General features: G+C 46.4%; 1 protein-coding gene across 10 annotated transcripts in view; it reads left to right on the top strand.

Moving 5' to 3' along the window:
• The window catches only part of UPF2 (UPF2 regulator of nonsense mediated mRNA decay), a 765,941-nt gene that overhangs the window by 297,653 nt on the left and 447,222 nt on the right, over window positions 1–21,066 (top strand). For all 10 annotated transcript variants that reach the window (XM_069228662.1, XM_069228663.1, XM_069228659.1 and 7 more), the window contains 2 exons: window positions 1,709–1,822; window positions 10,569–10,685. In XM_069228662.1, the coding sequence (XP_069084763.1) occupies window positions 1,709–1,822; window positions 10,569–10,685 (231 nt within the window). The remainder of the gene's footprint in view (window positions 1–1,708; window positions 1,823–10,568; window positions 10,686–21,066) is intronic.

The raw sequence follows: 21,066 nt of genomic DNA, 5'->3' as shown, positions 1-21,066 counted from the left end.
GCCAATCGCTATTCAAATTTAATTGAGGAAGCTTTACATATATTGTTGAGAGACAGCCCCCTCCCCCTTCCTGTGATTGTCCTTTCTCCCGTCTGGCTTCTCCATTGTGAGCTGTTGAACACACGTCTGTCACTAAATTGAGTTTTCACACTGTGTTTTGCTGTTCACCATCATGATTTATGTGATACAAGACTGTTTAGGTGGTAAAAGCTTAGCGCTGGTTTGGGAAGGGAGTATCCCTGTGTAACTCTTTGGTCTTTGTGTTGGAATAGGGCTGATAGACAGTTACCTTGTCTGGTAGGGTGGTTATCAGGATATTTGTGGGAGGAGTAGGACAGTTGGGAATCTGAAAAGAAGTTGTAGCACAGTAGTGCTGATGCAGCCATACAGAAGTACTAATGTGTGGTACCCCTTCTTTGCCCCTCGTGAGGGTGCATCACCGGCCAGTCTGGCAGATCAGGAGATCGCAGTGGTGGCAGGGATAAGGGAGGCTGCAGTCGTGGCAGGGTGTAAAGGTGCCACAGGCTCAAAGCAGAAGACACCACCTCCCCCCACCCTTCAAGCCATCTGTCTCTATAGTGGAAACTAAAAACAGTTTAGAGCTGTTGCATGGATTGTCCATTTGAGCTAGTTCTCCAAAATGATTTACTTTCCTTGAAATCAGTGTGGTCTTGATCAATAAGCCATTTCTCCAATTCTGGAATGAAAAAGTGAACCTGTGGCCAAATCCAAAGTTAAAGACAAATGTACACTGGATAGGCACCTTAATGAGCTGTTGGTTTGAGGAATCTTTTTACCAAATCCTACCACAGATGCAGAAAATTGTGGCATTCCCAGCATATATACATATCTTTGTCACTTATTGACATCCTGGGGGAGGCATCCCCCGCAACTCTGTAAGCAAGGAAATTCACTATGGCTGTCTGCTTTGCACCATCATTGTTTATAAAGAGGCAAATCTACCTTCTCAAGGAAGAGTCCTAACACACTCCTCCAGACCTATGGCCTCAACGACTGCCTTCTTGGCTGGTGTGCATGCTGTGACATGGAAGAACAAACAAATATTAATTGAGCACCACTGCTTGAAGGTTAATGAAGCAGCAGATCCTTTGGTCGGGCAAGATTCTTCTCCTTTTGTGATAAGATGAGCCTGCTTACCCGCTGTTTATATATGATATAGCTAGCTGTTCTATTTCGAGAATGTGACTCTATGAAGGATGAAATGCTGCAGGGGAGTAAATTTCATACCTGTAACTAAGATTTTCCAGCTTTCATATCTTTCATTGTTTAACATGCAACCAGCGTCCTCTCCAGACAGAAGCTCACTGGTTTTTCCCTTTGTCATTCACTGTAAAAGTTCGAGCTATATTGGCTTCTACTAGGAATTAGAGTGCTGGTATATTCACCAGATTGACTGAAGCTTTTCAGTGATGTCAATAAAGTTTTAAACAAAAAAATAATATTGCTCTTAGGCCTGTAGCCATTTTAATATTGCCATTTTAAACTGCTGCAGATTCCCAGTCTGATGACGGGTAGTGATTCAGGCATGTGAATCTATGAAAGATTCCAATTCTGGGGAACCTTAATTAGAGGTAAGTATTTTTTTCTTATATTGCAATACATATTAAAGAAATATATTTTTGTTACAAATTAAATTGTCATTTTAAATATTAGCTCTAAAATTATCTTTCCTGCTCTGTCAACATAGGTGAGGAAAAAGGACCAGATAAATATTGAGACGAAGAACAAAACTGTGAGATTTATTGGAGAACTTGCAAAGTTTAAGATGTTTTCAAAAAACGACACCCTTCATTGTTTGAAGGTAGGTAGGAGTTTACATGAGTTAGCCTTAGAATACATAACAAGTATTAGCATAGCCACTTTTAATTAAATGCATGCTAGTGGCATGCAAACTCATAGTATTCAGCCGTTGAGCACAATTGGTTATTGGTAGTGATAAATCTACAAAAATGATGTTCAATAAATATTTCAGATGTTTTTCCACTTTCATATATAATAAGCTAATTTTGTGTTTTTTGCTGCTAAATCTATTAGTTTAGCCACTAACCGTGAATTTGTCAATGGCAAATCATTAAAATTGTAATTTCTTAGTTGTTCGCTCAGAACAGTAGTATATATGCATCTAGACGATCAAGTAATGCAGAATTGCTTTTCTGATAGATAATTCTAACCACATACTACTCATCTTTTGAGTATTCCTCAGGTGTCAAACTGGATCTTTAAACTTTTGAGCAGTACGGTAGGTGGTGCTGTGCATCTCTGCACTCACAGTTTTGCTCTGGAAATGACGTGTGGGGCCTATGTAGATGTCACTCCTGTGCGCTGATGTCAATTCTTTATTTTCTGTGCACCAGACATGGATTTGTAGCTACCTCTTGTCTCTTTTAGACCGCTTTTCACGTAAAAAAAACTTAATGTAAATGGGAGATGTCACCTCCCAAAACTACTACTTTTAAACTATATAGGGTCTGTTGCAAACTGATGTCAGGTTGGCCTGTGGTGCCTGTGGTTGAGCAATGACTCTAGTCTAGGGCCTGCAGTTACTGGTGCGGATGAATCAGAGGGCCATACAATACAGCTAGGTGAAACGATGTTGCCAAGTACCAGAAGACTCTGTGACGATAGCCCCAAGTAGAAAGGTCGGTCCTGGTCCCGTTCCAATTCAAGAAGTCACAGGAGTCATTCCCAAGGTTGATTTTAGTCACTCTTAAAGACTTAAGGTAAGAAAAAAAAAAAAAAAAAGAGAAAAGGACATCCAAGGAGGAAATGGCTCCTTCCTTCTACTCACATACTCGTGAGAAGGAGTGTGGAGTGTCACCATGCCTCTTTATCATGCTCCTGAAGTCTATCGATGTCTAAACCTGTTCCGCGAGGCCATGCTCTATCTTTGACACTCTTTCGGGCCCCTAGGAGTGGGGAGGCCCTCTATCTGGTATACTGCTGGCGGGTTTGCCTTCAGCGCCAGTTGGACTCTTCTAATTGAACATTGGACCTCCTCCAGCTCCCTTCCTACTCTGCTTCCTGCAGCACATTAAATGCAGCTTACTGGAGTCTCAACGCAGATGCTGACCCCATTGGTGCTAGAGTATGAGGTACCCTTTGTGCTCTCTGATTAAGTCGGCACAGATGCTACTTCGACAGAGCATACACTCTGCTTCCGTCAAAACACCACCTCCGTTACTTAACTTGAAGCCCCCAAAGGAAGGATACATATGTTGCATTTCTTATTTGGTGCTGATTCAGACAATGATTATGATGCAGGGAATGATATTGGGGAATCATGACACAAGAAAAATTGGTATGATGATCTTAAAGAAGGTAGAGGCTCTGATATTTCCCCTGAGTCTGCACTCCTCTCACTTACTGGTCCTTCAACTGAGCAGAGGACTTCTTACGCCCTAGTCATGCATAGGGCTGCCAAAGTTCTTGACGTCTAGCTCCCCCACTTAGACTTCAGAATCAATATCTTAATAGTAGTCCTTCAGCTGGGGCATATATCTACTGAGCCCTTCTTCCCTTTCAATGAGGCGCTTAAAGAAACCCTTTTGGAGGCTTGGGCCTTACCTTGCTCTAGTCCCCTAGTCAGTTGGCCAATTGCGAGAAGCCACCACCCTACCACTGATGATCCTGAATTTTTCTCTCAGTGCTCTCCTCTAAAAGCTTAGTGGTGCAGGACTCTACATGTCAGATAAACCTGAATACCTTCCTGACTGCCTGCCGTCCACCCCCGAGAGGGAGTCCAAAAGATTGGAGACCTTTGGGAAGAGGGTATTTTTATCCACCTGTGTGGCCTTCAGATCTGTGAATGCCAGCTGTCTCCTGGGTGGTGCTATTACCATGCTCTTTTGGATTTGGGGGCTCAAGTCCTCCTAGGTGCCTCAAGACTTCTGACCTTTAATAATCCAAGCTATCCAGAAAGGTCATGATGTGGCCAAGTTCACAATTCTATCAGATGAGCCATTGGCACCAGCGTTGGTTTTTCCTGCAATACCTGGCTGTGGTCACCTAATTTTTGTGGCAATGTCCAATTGTCCCTTATTGACTTGCCCTTATATGGTACTTACCTGTTTTGGGACAAAGCAGATTCCACTCTAGAGTGAGTCAAGGAGAGAAGGGCCACCGCACACCCTGAGGCTTACCTGCCCTGCCGGCTGCATCAGCCCTACTGTTTGTTTCATGGTCTCAGCAGGGTACCCCATACCATGAGACAGTTGAACCTCCCGTAGGTGCACAGCTGTCCTCTGCTGTGGCACTTGCCATCCCTCACTGCTCCATAGCAGCAAAACCGCTGTGCTCCTAGCTGAAGTTCAATTGATTCATGGAATAGGGTACCCCTGCCAAAGCCATAAAAGGAACGGTAGAGCTGATGCAGCTACCCCTTAGTGGAGCAAAGATACCTGATTGAAAGCAGGATATAACCATTCTTGCCAGGTTGGGAACAGTCACATGGGACATGTGGGCCCAGCAGATAGTCCAAAAGGGGTACACCTTGTCTTCCCCTGACTCTTTGTTGCACCTTCTACAGTCCCCAAAGTGACTGATGGAGGTTCATTTGTCCGTCTAATGGCAGGAAGTGCAAGCCTTTTAGGCCAAAGGGCCTATTGAGAGCATGCCTGTGACAGACAGGTTGTTGTTGCTATTTCTGCTCTTTTCTGCCAAAGAAGGACTGAGGTCTTAGTTATATTTTAAACCTGCACCCTCTCAACTCCTTCATTCGGAAGGAAAAATTCAAGCCCTCATGCTAGCCCAGGTCTAGGTTGCCCTGTAAACTAGATGGTTGCGTTCGACCGGACGCCTATTCCCACATAGCAGTCCTGCATGCCCATTGGCGTTACCTGCAGTTTGTGGTGGAACAGGAGCAAATTCAGCTGCCATTCCCCCCAAAAAAATTATGGTCACCCCCTTATGGTTGCATCAGTGCACCTCAGATATTCACAAACATAATGGTAGTGATACAAACACACATTCAGAGGTAGCGTGTTCCAGTTTTCACCTACCTCAACAACCGGCTACTAAAGGCAGGCTCCTCCCAGGCAGTCGTCACCTTCCTCTAGAGTACGACAAACCTCCTGTCATCTTCATGGTTCACTATCAATGTGGCAAAGTCACACCTTGCTCCTCAGATGCTCTCCTTCAATGGAGCTAGTCTGGACACTCTTGGGTTTCGTGTCTTTCCCCCATAATGTAGAGTCTAGGACATTCAGGCTATGATCCCAATCTTTCTCCCTCTATCTTATATTTTAGTGAGATCCACTCCGAGGGTACTGGGACTGTTGGCCTCCTCCATCCTGTTGGTCAAGCAGGCCAAGTGGCATATGTGGGCGCTGCAGTGAGAACGAAAGTCTTAGTTAGCCCAACATCAATGTGACCTCTCCGGCCAGGTCCAAATCTTGGAGGAGACTGCAAAACATCTGCAATGATAGTTACTGGATTGCGATAGGGTCAGCGGTAGACCTCTCCCTACCCCACCGGAGTTGATAGTGATGACCGATGCATCCCTTCTTGGTTGGGGTGGCCATGTGGGAGATGTGGATCAGAGGCCTTTAGTCTTTGGCGTTGAAAGGCTTCTGTTCTGTCCATCACAGGGAGGCTGGGTTAGGTGCTTATTGACCGAGCCACTGCTATGTATTATTGCAACAAGCATGGTTTTGTGGGGTCCTGGATCATGTGTTAGGAAGCACCAAGCCTCTGGAAATGTTGTAACTTCAAAGGATCTTCCTGGTGGTGAACCACCTGGCAGGATCTTTGAATGCAGAAGTAGACAAGCTTAGCTGTCGATGCCTAGAGGATCAAGAGTAGCAGTCCCTTGTAACTGGTACCCCTGGTACCAAGGGCCCTGATGCCAGGGAAGGTCTCTAAGAGCTCCAGCATGTCTTATGCCACCCTTGGGACCCTCACTCAACACATGCACACTGCCTCACAGCTTGTGTGTGCTGGTGGGGAGAAAAAGACTTAAGTCGGCATGGCACTCCTCTGAGTGCCATGCCAACCTCACACTGCCTGTGGCATAGGTAAGTCACCCCTCTAGCAGGCCGTACAGCCCTGAGGCAGGGTGCACTATACCACAGGTGAGGGCATATGTGCATGAACACTATGCCCCTACAGTGTCTAAGCAAAACCTTAGACATTGTAAGTGCAGGGTAGCCATAAAAGTATATGGTCTGGGAGTTTATCAAACACAAACTCCACAGTTCCATGATGGGTACACTGAAAACTGGGAAGTTTGGTATCCAACTTCTCAGCACAATAAATGCACACTGATGCGAGTGCAATTTATTGTAACATACACCCAGAGGGCATCTTAGAGATGCCCCCTGAATACCAATCCTACTTCTAGTGTATGCTGACCTGTCTCTGCCATCCTGCCTCAACCAGACAAGTTTCTGGCCACATGGAGAGAGTGCCTTTGTTACTCTCTGGCCAGGAACAAAGCCTGTAGTCACCTCCCCCTGCAGGAACTGTAACACTTGGCGGTGAACCTCAAAGGATCATGCCTTTTGTTACAGCACCTCAGGGCATCCCAGCTAGTGGAGATGCCCTCCCCCCGTCCACTGCCCCCACTTTTGGCAGCAAGGCAGGATAACGAGAAAAACAAGGAGGAGTCACCCACCAGTCAGGACAGCCCCTAAAGTGCCCTGAGCTGAGGTGACCCCTGCCTTTAGAAATCCTCCATCTTGAGATTGGACGATTCCCCCAATAGGAATAGGGATGTGCCCCCCTCCCGTCAGAGAGGAAGCACAAAGAGGGTGTAGCCACCCTCAAGGACAGTGGCCATTGGCTAATACCCTCCTAACCTGAACACACCCCTAAATCTAGTATTTAGGGGCGACCCAGAACCCAGGAAATCAGATTCCTGCAACCTACACAAAGAAGGACTACTGACCTGAAAGCCCTGCAGAGATGATGGAGATGACAACTGACTTGGCCCCAGCCCTACCGGCCTTTCTCCAGACTCAAAGAACCTGCACAGCAACGCATCTGACAGGGACCAGCGACCTCTGAAGGCTCAGAGGACTGCCCTGAACTGAAGGACCAAGAAACTCCTGAGGACAGCGGCACTGTTCACCTACAGCAACATTTTTGCAACTTTGAAGCAACTTTTAAAGAACTCACTCTTCCCACCAAAAGCGTTAGACCACCCTCTGCATACGTCGCCCCCGGCTCGAGCTCCAGAGAACCAACACTGCAGAGAGGACTCCCAGGCAACTACGACCTTGTGAGTAACCTGAGAAGACCCCCCTGCACCCCCACAGAGACACCTGCAGAGAAGATCCAGAGGCTCCCCCTGACCGCGACTGCCTGAAACAAAGAACCTGACGTCTGGACCAAGCACTGTACCTGCAGCCCCCAGGACCGAGAGGAACCGAACTCCAGTGCAGGAGTGACCATCAGGCAACCTTCTGCCTAGCCCAGTTGGTGGCTGGCCCAAGAAGCCCCTCTGTGCCCTGCCTGCATCGCCTAAGTGACCCCGGGTCCCTCCATTGCTTTCTGTAGCAAACCCAACACCAACTTTGCACACTGCACCCGGCTGCCCCTGTGCCGCTGAGGGTGTGTTTTGTGTGCCTGTTTGTGTCGTTCCCCCCCCCCCCTGTGCTCTACAAAACCCCCCTGGTCTACTCCCTGAGGACGCAGGTACTTACCTGCTGGCAGACTGGAACCAGAGCACCCCTGTTCTCCATAGGCGCCTATGCGTTTTGGGCCCTCCTTTGACCTCTGCACCTGACCGGCCCTGTGTTGCTGGTACAGTGACTTTGGGTTTGCTTTGATCCCCTAACGATGGGCTGCCTATACCCAGGAAACTGAACTTGTAAGTGCTTTACTTACCTCAGAAACTTAACCACACTTACCTCCACCAGGAACTGTTGATTTTTGCACTGTGTCCACTTTTAAATAGCTTAGTGCCATTTTAACCTATACTGTGTGTACTACTGCTTTCATTCAAAGTTCCTTACTTACCTGTGTGGAGTACCTTGCATTTTATGTATTTACTTCAAATCTTGAATCTTGTGGTTCTAAAATAATTTAAGAAATATATTTTTCTATATAAAAACTTTTGGCCTGGAGTAAGTCTTTGAGTGTGTGTTCCTCATTTATTGCCTGCGTGTGTACAACAAATGCTTAACACTACCCTCTGATAAGCCTACTGCTCGACCACACTACCACAAAATAGAGCATTAGTATTATTTAATTGTGTCACTATCAACCTCTAAGAGGAACCCTTGGACTCTGTGCACACTATCTCTCACCTTGAGATAGTATATACAGAGCCAACTTCCTACACCGTATTCAGAAGATTTGTTTCTACATCAATTTATAGAACTATTTAAAGCTCCTCCTGATTGATCATTCTTTGTGTGCTGTGTAATTAGTTTTACCTATTTCTGCTATTGAGGAAATCTTTTATTTGTGCAAATTTCTTTCGCATGTTTTGCACTATTACCAGGCTCTTATCCTGGTTTTAAAAATAATCACTTATTTTGTACATTTCAATCCAGATAGTTCATGTATTAGTAGGTTGAATAACCTTACATGTGAACTTTAAACTGTTAAAACAAAATGTATAATTTGTTTGTCTGTTGCTGAAAGTTGTCATTCTGTAGCTGGATAAAAACTGCCACCACCTATCCAATTGCATTTGTCTAATATTTACTTTCTTCCTAAATGTTCTTATGTTTATTTTATGAATGTGTTTCATAATGGTAGAAGCATGAGTTTAAATGGCAACTGCTACTATGTGTCCAAATGTATTTTCCCTACTGAAACCCTATGTGTTTTCTAGACTTTCTCCTTCTTAATTAGCACATCTACTTGGCCATTAGTGTGGAAGAAACTCAGATGTCACAGTCTAGGCTAGGGGTGTTCGGCATGGGTGCTGATACATTCTCCAGTGTTAAAACCGACTGTACAATTTACTTAATTGTATTTATTGGAAGTAAATACATTATATGCAGATACACTGAAAATCTACCTCAGATCCTGTACTATCTAACCATTGTTTGCCACTTATGTTCTAGAAAGTTATAGGAAACATGGACATTCAGAAAGGTGACAGGTGGGATTTATGATCAATGAATGGAGATTTCAACTTTGAGATGTTACAAAGTGGGAAATTAAAGGAGACAGTTATGGAGAAATTGCAGCTCCAATTCAGTGGTTTGAGATACCAAATCCCATCTGCTTGTGCTTATGTCACCAAAAAATACTATACGAATTATATCTCAATTACCTTAGATCTCGTTCCATTTATTGCTTTTGGTAAAGCAAGATGCCACATCTGAGTAAAAAATCATGCCATTGGCGGTAAAGTGAAGCATATTATTAAGACGTTACTGTGCTGCATAACATTATCTACAGATTACTAACCTCTTGAATCCCTCCAAGCACCAGGCTAGATCTAGAAACATTAAATAGCATTCCTTTGCTAATAGGTGTCTTTTTGCTCAGTCCCTGCTTCAGGTTCCACCTGGAACGTGACATAACAGAGGTGGCTAAGTCACTACCATACTACACTGTCAGTTACTTTTTTTAAATCCAAACACCCATTAATGCAGCCGTCCTTTCTGTCCAGGTTGTGGTTTTCTGAAACCAACCCCCTGGACCCAACCTGCAGCATCTTTGTGACCCCCAGGATCCCCCTATTTTAAAAGCATTGTGAGCCCAACGCTGTTTGCTCTCTGAACCCAGCTGCCCCTGTGCCGTTGAGGGTGTGTGTTTGGTGCTAACACATCACCCCCTCCCTCCCCAGGACTGTGTTGAAAATTGCAGTGTCAACTTTTGAAATAGAAAATTGCTTCTTACTTCTAAACAGTTTTTTTTGCTGTAGGAAGCTGGCCTGGTGTGTGGTGGGTACCCATGGTACTTAAACCTTATACCAGGTCAAGGTATCCCCTCTTAGTGAAGTGTAGGCAGTGTCTAGAAGCCAGGCTCTCTAGCGATAGCTCTGAATGAGCAGCCAAGGCTTCTCTAGGAGACATGCAAAGCTCATGCAATACCACTGTAGTCACACAGCACTTACACACATGAAAAAAACACTCAGTTGTACAAAAATAAAGATACTTTATTTTTGGAACAAATCACTACCAAATACTAGACAGGTAACCCACTCTTAGGAGGTAAGTAATACATTAGATATATACACTAGTAATCAGAAACAGCCATGGAAAATATTAGAAAACAGTGCAGATAGCAATAACCAAAAGTGACCCTAGGGGGAGCGCACACCATACACTAGGTAAGAAAAATGTGTAGAGGGGAGCTGGGATTACTAGAAAACCACAGAGTGAAGTGCGGCCTGAGTGTTTGCCAGTGTTTGAGACTAATTCAAGCATTCCATCGTTCACCTTGTTACTGGGAGCTGTGGTGCCACCTTTTAGTGTGGGAGAGCTATTTCAAGTTTCTGATGCCTGGATGGATTCAAAAGGGGAAGCCTGCAGGTAAATAGAGTAACCACCATAAAGATCATTATCCAAGGTAATTAACTTGCTAATTTGGATACTATTAGCATATGTTAGTGTTTGAGGTATAATTAATTTTCTAATATCATGCAGATGCTCCTGTCTGACTTTTCTCATCACCATATTGAGATGGCATGCACCTTGCTTGAAACTTGTGGAAGATTCCTTTTTCGATCACCTGATTCTCACTTAAGGACCAGTGTTCTTTTGGTAAGTGACTCAGCATCAAATTTGTTTGTGTGAGTGCCTTTTATTTTAAGAAAATAACATTATTTGTGAGTGTAATTGTAGAAACACCATCTTGTATGTGTATCTATGCATATGGAATTTCTATAGCTCGAACCTAGCCAGAAGGTGACAGTGCTGTAAATTGTGAAAGACAAGCAACAAGTCTGTGTTTAATAGGAGAGATAGCTGAGTTGTGATGGTTAATGCATTGTGCTTTACTATTGTTGGGATGTAAGTGAATCATAAACGCTTGCCTAATTTAGAGAGGCATTGGGGGTGGTCCTGATGCATACACAGAAGTTGTTCCAGATCTTGTGGACACTGTGGTGTAGTGGTCTTTACACAGGTGTGTATTCAAATATTTTTCTAAATTGGAGTACTGCTGGGGCAGTCTGATGGTATCCTGGCTGTGCCAAGTACCCTTAGAAATGGTGAGCCTATTTGCAAGACAAGCAGGGTTTTTTGTTGTGATGGCTTTGTAAATGTTGCAGATGGTTTTGATTATTGGGTGTGCCTTGGGGAGGGGATCCACTGGGTTTCCATCAGGGTGGGGATGTTGTGGTTACATTTCTTCAGGCCCTGGATGACACATGGGGCATCATGCTGGATGCCCCTAAGGGATGCCAGTATTGGGGGAGGGGGGCACCTTGAAGTAGGCCATTACTACTATCCAAATGCAAGAGTATGAGTCTAGAACAGCATTTCTAAAGTCACTTTCTGGAAAAAATGTTTTGTCTTTCTTTAGAAGAGAGAGTTGGTATTGATTTTGGCAGTGTATTTCTTGAGGGTGGTGTCATGCCTGAATCCAAGTGACCTAACATTTAGTGAAATTTGGGGTTCAAAGTGGTCACAATTCATAAGATTGAGCCAGGTTTGTACTATATTTTATTGATCTTGTCAAATAACAAGAACTCTTTAGTTTGTTGGGGTGAATTCTAGGTAGGGGCTAGACTCTTTCCAACACCATTTGGACCAGCAGGTTTTGTTTGTTAAACACTTTATCTCATTCCTGGGTAGCTGCGGCGCAGAGTGTAGGAAGCTGGCCTGGTGTGTGGTGGACACCTATGGTGTTCGTACCTTATACCAGGTCAATGCAACCCCCATTAGTTAGTGAACAGTGTCTAGTAAGCCAGGGCTCTGTAGTGGTAGCTGTGGTGAGCAGCCAAGTCTTATCTAGGAGTGTAAATTACTTGCAATACCACAGTAGTCACACAGTAATTTATCTCACATGAAAATAACCCAACAGTATTGCAAAAATAAAGGTACTTTATTACAGGAACACTGAACTAGATTACTTATAGGCTGTCCCCCTATGTATTCACAGCCTCACTTTTACTGGTTTCATGGTGCAGCAGGTAGTCCTTCTGTTCTCTTCTCCAGTACATCAAAAACTGAGTTCTAGGTACCAGGGGGTGCTGTGTTTATGTTCAGAAAGTGTCCTCTGGGTAGGACGCGGTTGATAGCCAATGTTTGCAACAAGGTTCTTTCCCTCCTGATGACTACTTACTGTGAAGTGTGGCATATAGTTTTCCCAAGCTGTACCATTCTGTCTATTTCCAACTTGGCAAAACCTCTCTCTTGGCGCTCAGAGCTCCATAGTTTAACCTAGAAGTGTGGCTACCAAGGGGGCCACACGCCTCTGGAAAAACGGGTTGGCAACTGGCTTCCCTCTCCCTTCCTGAGTGGCAGCCTGTCTACCTCAACAATATGGCAGGCCCTTTCCCAAGTGTGTCCCATTTGCTTGTCAAATGCAACTTTGCCTTTGAAGCTCCCCTTTTGGGTCTACACCCATATGGCTTCCTGCTAGAGAGAGGTATCACCTTCCTCCCATGAAGGCTGCTACTATCTTGTTTCCTGGGACCCATTTGCACATCTCCTCTGGAGGGCCGAAAGCTGTCTAAAGGAGCAACTCTATGTACAGCCTTGGACAAGCACTGGGAAGTTAGGGCATCAAAGTGGCAAATTTGTAATAGTTGCACACTTCAACAAGTTATATTAATTTCAACGTCAGAGGCAAGTCTAGCTTAATGTTATGATTTTTTTTTTTATGCCTGCCATTCTGCACTAACAAGTGGGGCTACTTAACTTCTCCATGGTAAAAAGAACCATAGCAGGTTTTTACCGCTGGAACATGTAAAACACATGTTCCATTTATAATACACAACACCCTGCCCAAGGACTTGCTGGGCTTGCCTTAGGAGTGACTTATGTACATGTAGGAAGCTGCCCCTTTATATGGTTGTAGGAAAGTATCCTTTTTCTTGGCATGGTTACCCTCATATTCTGCCTGTTGTCAGTGTGTTTGACTGTCTACTCGGATCCTGCTAACCAGGACCCCAGTAGTGTCGCGCTCTCCTGTAAAATGTACCTTTTTCTTCCCACAATGGGCATACTGGTCCCCCCATGTAAGTCCCTAGTATGTGGTACCTAGGTACTCAGGGAATTTGGGTTCCAGGGGATCCCTTTGTGCTGCAGCAGTTATTCTGCCACCCATAGGAAGCCCATGCAAAGGATTCTGCAGGCCTGCCATTGCAGCCTGCATGAAGCGGGTTCATGCACCAGTTTTCTCTACAGGTCACTGCACTAGGTCACTGTATGTCATCATTATGATGGGCACTCTCAGCCCAGAGGGCAGGGTGCAGGGACCTGTCTGTGAGGGCACCCCTGCACTCGGAGTGGTGCCCTCGGAAACTCCAGATTCATTTTCCTGGACTTTGTGAGTGCTGGCACACCATTTTACCCGTGCACTGAACATAGGTCACGGGAAACAACCGTAACAACGGCTCCTAAACCACAAAGTAGTGGAAAACAAAAGTGAAACAACTGTTTCGTTTTCCACGACTTCCTGGTTTTAGGGGCCTTAACCACGCATTTGTGAACCACGTACATGCTTGGTTAAGGCACAGAAGAAGGGAGTCGACGCGGTGAAGGAGGAGGTAAGTTGGGCTGGGACTGGGGCTGTTGGGGGGTGGGGTGGGGGGCTTGGGGTGATTAGGGTTAAGGGGTGGGTTGGGGGGCTTGGGGTGATTAGGGTTAAGGGGTGGGTTGGGGTGCTTTAGGTTTTAGTGGGGACCTAGGGTAATTTTAGTTTTTGCGGGTGGGGTGGGTGCTCGGGATGATTAGGGTTTAGGGGCGGGGTCAGGGTTTATGTTTTAGGGGTGGGTTGGGTTGGGCTGCTTTAGGTTTTAGGGTAGGGGGTTGGGGTTGTGGCAATTTTGGGGGTGGGGTGGTTGTGGGGGTCACGGTAATTTTTAGGGGTGGGGGACGCATGCTGGAACCGTGCATGCTGATCACTAATGCCTTTACCAGGAATGCCTTTACAACAAGAAATCGTTGTAAAGGCATTCGTTGTAAAGGCATTCGTGGTGAAGGCATTATTGATACCAACGAGGTTGTTGTTCCGAACTCGTTGTTGAGCCATGGGTGGTTGAAGCACTCGTGGTTTCAACATATAACCATAGGTCACTACCTATGACCAGCTACATAACGGTAACTCCGAACCTGGCTTGGTAGGTATCAAACATGTCGGAATCATACCCCAATACTATTGCAAGAATTGAAAGTATGATTCCATGCATTCTGGGGGCTCCTTAGAGGACCCCCAGCATTGCTACCACCAGTCTTACAGGGTTTTCCGTGCAGCCCAGCTGCTCCCACCCCTCAGACATGTTTCTGCCCTCCTTCTGCTTGATCTGATCAAGCCCAGGAAGGCAGAACAAAGGATTTCTTTTGGGAGAGGGAGGTAACACCCTCCCGCTTTGGAAATAGCTATGACTGGCTTGAGAGGGGTAGCCTCTCCAAGCCACTTGTTTGCTTTGAAGTGCACATTCGGTGTCCTCCATGCATAAACCACTCCACACCGTTTTAGGGACCCACAATCCCTGCTCTGGCGTGAAACTGGACAATAAAAAGGGGAGTGGTCACTCCCTGTCCATCACCACCCCAGGGGTGGTGCCCAGAGCGCCCTCAGAGGGTCCCTGGTTCCTGCCATCTTGTTTCCAAGGTTGGCAGTGGACTCTGTGAGCATCTGAGTGTCCAGGCCAGACAGGCGACATCAGAGCCACCTCCTCATAAGTGCTTACTTGGTTAGGTAGTCAGTCCCTCTTTCAGGCCTATTTAGGGTCTCTTTCTTGGGTGGGTCCTCAGATTCAGCTTGCAAGACTCCAGCAGGATTCCTCTGCAACCTCCACTTTGACTTCTGGACACTGGAACTGTGACTGGACCCTCCAGGAACTGACAACGCTGCAATCAACAAAGAAAACTCTTCTGTAACTTTGTTTCCACGACTCCTGCCTGCTTTGCAGCATTTCCCCGGCCGTTCATCTTCATAAGACAACAAGTCTTCAGCCTGCACAAGAAGAAGAAGGAATCTCCCTTGGAGTGAACGGGTCCCTCCCTTGCAACCGCAGGCACCTACAGAAAGCAACGACCGGCTGCGTGGATCGCCCCTCATCTTGAGCTGCGTGGACACTGGAGTAATCCTCCTTGCCAGCTGTTCAACTTTGGTGGAGATAAGCCTTTGCCTTCCCACGCAGGACAGTACCCCCATGCACTGCGTCTCTTTCAGGAATCTTCAGGCGATGTGTAGCTCCAACCCCAGAACTCCTTCCTGCAACGCACAGCCTCCATCGTGGTTCTCCGTAGGATCCTCCTTTGTAGTGCTGCGTGGGCTTCTTCTGTGGGACTCCTGCAGGTGCTGCCTCTGCTCCTGTGGACTCTCTGCAACGCTGAGGGTCCCCTCTGACTTCCCCTCCGGGGTTGAGTCTTCCTGGGCCTTGCTGGTCCCTGGCAGCTCCGCTTTACCATTAACCAAGAGTTTGCCTTTGCCAAGGGTTGTTGGTGGAATTCGTGCACCAACACTTATCTGCAATCTTCACTCCAGCATGGGAGATCATCTGTTTCCATAAGGAACTCTTCTCCCTCTCCAGGGCTGCAGTACTGACCTGTTCTTCATCACCGTCGACCAACTCACACAGCTGGGTGGGTAGTACCTCCTACTCCTCCTGGACTCTTGGACTTGGTCCCCTCTCTTCACAGGTCATCTTTCTACAGGAATCCACCACTTGTTTTCTTGCAGTCTTTTTTGGGTGTCTTCTTTTTCTTCTTTTCCTCCTTTTAGGTAGTTTGTAGAAAATCGACACTTTTACTCCTGCATTCCTGGTTGCTGGGGGGGGGGGGGGGTACTATGTTACTTAACTCTGTGGTTTTCTAGTACTCCCAGCTCCCCTCTACACATTTCACTTACCTAGATGGGGGTACCTTGTTCGCATTCCATTTGTTCTGTTATATAGTTTGTGCTCCCCCAAAGGTCAATAGCAATGGTTATTGCTATTTGTAATGTGTTCTAACCTTTACTATGGCTGTTTCTGATAACTAGTGTATATATTTAGTGTATTACTTACTTCCTAAGGGTGGGTCACCTGTCTAATATTTTGTGATGATTTGTTCCAAAGATACAGTACCTTTATTTTCGTATAACTGAGTGTTTTCTTTCATGTGTGTAAGTGCTGTGTGACTACAGTGGTATTGCATGAGCTTTGCATGTCTCCTAGATAAGCCTTGGCTGCTCATCCACAGCTACCTCTAGAGAGCATGGCTTCTAGAAACCGCCTACACTTCACTAAGAGGGGCTACCCCGACCTGGTATAGGGTGTAAGTACCATAGGTACCCACCACACACCAGGCCAGCTTCCTACAGCAAAGGAACTATTTAGAAATAAGTAGCAATTTTCTATTTCAAAAGCTGACAGTGCAACTTTTAACACAGACCTGGGGGTTGAGGGGGGATGTGTTAGAGTATGTAAGGAAATGCCTCCTTGGCATGGTTACTCCCTAACATTTTGCCTTTGCCGATGCTAAGTTTTGATTGAAAGTGTGCTGTGACCCTGCTAACCAGGCCCCAGCACCAGTGTTCTTTCCCTAAACTGTACCTTTGCTTCCACAGTTGGCACAGCCCTGGCACTCCGATAACTGGTACCAAGGGCCCTGATGCCAGGGAAGGTCTCTAAGGGCTCCAGCATGTCTTATGCCACCCTGGGGACCCCTCACTCAGCACATGCACACTGCTCTACAGCTTGTATGCACACTGCTCTACAGCTTGTGTGTGCTGGTGGGGAGAAAATGACTACGCCGACATAGCACTCCCCTCAGAGTGCCATGCCAACCTCACACTGCCTGTGGCATAGGTTATTTACCACTTTAGCAGGCCTTATAGCCCTAAGGCAGGTTGCACTATACCACAGGTGAGGGCATATGTGCATGAGCACTATGCCCCTACAATGTCTAAGCAAAAGCTTAGACATTGTAAGTGCAGGGTAGCCACGAACTCCACTGTTCCATATTTGGTATCAAACATCTCAGCACAACAAATGCACACTGATGCCAGTGTGCAATTTATTGTAACATGCACCCAGAGGGCATCTTAGACATGCCCCCTGCATACCAATCCGACTTCTAGTGTAGGCTGACCAGTTCCTGCCAGCCTGCCACAAACCAGACAAGTTACTGGCCACATGGGGAGAGTGCCTTTGTCACTCTGTGGCCAGGAACAAAGTCTGCACTGGGTGGAGGTGCCTCACACCTCCCCCTGCAGGAACTGTAACACCTGGCGGTGAGCCTCAAAGGCTCACCCCTTTTGTTACAGCGCCCCAGGGCATCCCAGCTCTGGCCACTGCCCCCACTTTTAGCAGCAAGGCTGGAGGAGATAATTCGAAAAACAAGGAGGAGTCACCCACCAGTCAGGTCAGCCCCTAAGGGGCTCTGAGCTGAGGTGACCCCTGCCTTTAGAAATTCTCCATCTTAGTTTTGGAGGATTCCCCAATAAGATTAGGGATGTGCCTCCTTCCCCACAGGGAGGAGGCACAAAGAGGGTGTAGCCACCCTCCAGGGGAGTAGCCATTGGCTACTGCCCTCCCAGACCTAAACACACCCCTACATTTAGTATTTAGGGGCACCCCAGAACCCAGGAAATCGGATTCCTGCAACCTGAACTAAAGAAGAAAGACTGCTGACCTACAAGCCTGCAGTGACGACAGACAATGACAACTGCTTTGGCCCCAGCCCTACCGGCCTGTCTCCAGAGTCGAAAACCTGTAACCAGCGACACATCCAACAGGGACCAGCGACCTCTAAAGCCTCAGAGGACTGCCCTGACCCCCAGGACGAAGAAACTCCAGTGAGCAGTGGTTCTGCTCAAAAACGGCAAAATCTTTGCAACAAAGAAGCAATTTCCAAAGAACTCACTCTTCCCACAGGAAGCATGAGACTTCATACTCTGCACCCGACGCCCCCGGCTCAAGATCCAGAGAACAAACGCCACAGGGAGGACTCCCCGGCGACTGCAACCCCGTGAGTAGCCCGAGATGACCCCCTTGGACCCTCACAGCAACGCGTGCAGAGAGAATCCAGAGGCTCCCCCTGACCGCCACTGCCTGTAGCAAGGGACCCGACGCCTGGACCTGAAGGAACCAAATCTCAGTGCAGGAGAGACCTCCAGGAGACCCTCTGCCTAGCCCAGGTGGTGGCTGTTCCGAGAAGCCCCCCTGTGCCTGCCTGCATGGCTAGAGTGACCCCCGGGTCCTTCCATTGTTTCCTATCTAAAACCCGACGCCTGCTTTGCATACTGCACCCGACCGCCCCTGTGCCGCTGAGGGTGTGTTTTGTGTGCCTACTTGTGTCCCTCCCCCCCCCCCCCCCAGTGCTCTACAAAACCCCCCTGGTCTGCCCCCAATGATACTGGTACTTACCTGCTAGCAGACTGGAACCGTAGCACCCCTGTTCTCCATAGGCACCTATGTGTTTTGGGCACCTCTTTGACCTCTGCACCTGACAGGCCCTGAGTTGCTGGTGTGGTAACTTTGGTGTTGCCTTGAACCCCCAACGGTGGGCTGCCTATGCCCCAAACATGAGACTTGTAAGTGTTTTACTTACCTCACAATCTAACCTTTACTTACCTCCCCCAGGAACTGTTGACTTTTGCACTGTGTCCACTTTTAAAATAGCTTATTGCCATTTTTACAAAGACTGTATATGATATTGCTTTAATTCAAAGTTCCTAACTTACCTGTGTGTAGTACCTTGCATTTTATGTGTTTACTTCAAATCTTGAACTTGTGTTTCTTAAAATAAAGTAAGAAAATATATTTTTCTACATAAAAACCTATTGGCCTGGAGTTAAGTCTTTGGGTGTGTGTTCCTCATTTAATTGCCTGTCTGTGTACAACAAATGCTAAACACTACCCTCTGATAAGCCTACTGCTCGACCACACTACCATAAAATAGAGCATTAGAATTATCTAATTTTGCCACTATCTTACCTCTAAGAGGAACCCTTGGACTCTGTGCACACTATCTCTTACTTTGAGATAGTACATACAGAGCCAACTTCCTACTTTGGTGGCAGCGGTGGGATCTAAGACTTTGCATTTGCTGGACTACTCAGCCAATACCTGATCACACAACTAAATTCCGAAAATTTTCATTAGAAACTGATTTTTGCCAGTTGAGCTATTTTTCTAATTTTTTTCCTACTAGGGCCTTGTGTAGGTCCCTGTTAGCATTTCTTTTAGAGTTTAAAAGTTTGTAAAAGTTTGGATTTAAGTTCTAGAAATAGTTATTAGATTCTTAAAATGTTATCCCAACTTTTAGAGAAATAATGTCTAGCACATATGAGATGGTGGTGGAACTCAACCTCACCCCTTACCTGCATCTAGGGATGTCAGAGCTAAGGACTCTCTGTAAGATAAAAAAAACTACAAACTGTGTCCAACCCTACCAAAGTAAATCTCCAGACACTTTTGACAGTTTGCAAAGGACCACCCCTCTGAGGATAATCCCACAGAGGGGGAAGCTAGTGACCAGGAGGATGATTCCCTCCCTCCTGTCCTAGTTAGGGAGAACAGGGTCCCTCAAACCCTGACTTCACAAGTGATAGTCAGAGATACTGGTTCTTCCACAGGGGAGACCAGTAACCCTGGAGGCATTGAGGGCAGCCTCAATGAAGATGACCTCCTGTTAACCAGGATGACCAAAAGATTGGCTTTGGAGACACAGCTCCTAGCCATAGAGAAGGAAAGACCAGAGATGTGTTTAGCTCCCATCAATAATGGTAGCAACATAAATAGGGTCAGAGAAAATACTGACATGCTAAAAAATCCCCAAAGGGATTGTAACAAAATATGAAGATGGTGATGATATCACCAAATGGTTCACAGCTTTTGAGAGGGCTTGTGTAACCAGAGAAGTAAACAACTCTCACTGGGGTGCTCTCCTTTGGGAAATGTTCACTGGATAGTGTAGGGCTAGACTCCTCACACTTTCTTGTAAGGATGCAGAATCCTATGACCTCATGAAGGCTACCCTGATTGAGGGCTTTGGATTCTCAACTGAGGAGTATAGGATTAGGTTCAGGGGGGTAAAAAATCATCCTCGAGCCAGACCTGGGTTGATTTTGTTGACTTCTCAGTCAAAACACTAGATGGTTGGATACAAGGCAGTGTAAATGATTATGATGGGCTGTATAACTTGTTTATGAAAGAACATTTTTAAGTAATTGTTTCAGGGATAAACTGGATTTGCATCTGGTAGACATAGGTCCAATTTCTCCCCAAGAATTGGGAAAGAAGGCAGACCACTGGGTCAAGACAAGGGTGACCAAGACTTCCTCAGGGGGTGACCAAAAGAAAGGGGTCACAAAGCCTCCCCAGGGGAAGAGTGTTGAGACATCCAAGGGAAAGAGTAAAGAGTCTTCTACAGGGCCCCAAAAACCTGCTCAGGAGGGTGGGTCCAAAGCCTCGTCACAATCCTCATTTGGGTATAAAGGTAAAAACCTTGATCCCAAAAAGGCATGGTGTTGCATCTGTACTCAGCATGGACACCAAAGTGGAGACAAGGCCTGCCCCAAGAAAGGTTCCAAAATAACTACTACTCCAGTTAGCACTGGAATAGCCTGTCTCCAGGTGGGATCAACAGTGTGCTCAGAGCAAATCAGGGTTCACGCTGAAGCTACATTAGTCTCAGAGGGTGGGGTGGACCTAGCCACACTTGCTGCCTGGCCGCCTAACATGCAAAAATACAGGCAGCAGATCTTAATTAATAGGACTAGAGTAGAAGCCCTGAGGGATACAGGTGCCAGTGTTACAGTGGTGACAGACAAACTGGTTTCACCAGGACTATACCTGGCTGGACAGACACATCCAGTCAACAGTACTGTTAATCAGACTAACGTCCGTCCCATGGCAATGGTAACTTCAGAATGGGGAGGGGTCACTGACCTGAAACAGGTAGTAGTCTCTTCTGCTATACCGGTAGAATATCTGCTTGGAAATGACCTGGAGTCCTCAGCATGGGCTGAGGTAGAACTCAA

Source organism: Pleurodeles waltl, chromosome 4_1, assembly GCF_031143425.1.
Source record: "Pleurodeles waltl isolate 20211129_DDA chromosome 4_1, aPleWal1.hap1.20221129, whole genome shotgun sequence".
Lineage (NCBI taxonomy): Eukaryota > Metazoa > Chordata > Amphibia > Caudata > Salamandridae > Pleurodeles > Pleurodeles waltl.
The sequence above is the reverse complement of the archived record's forward strand: the minus strand, read 5'-3'. Positions and strand labels throughout refer to the sequence as shown.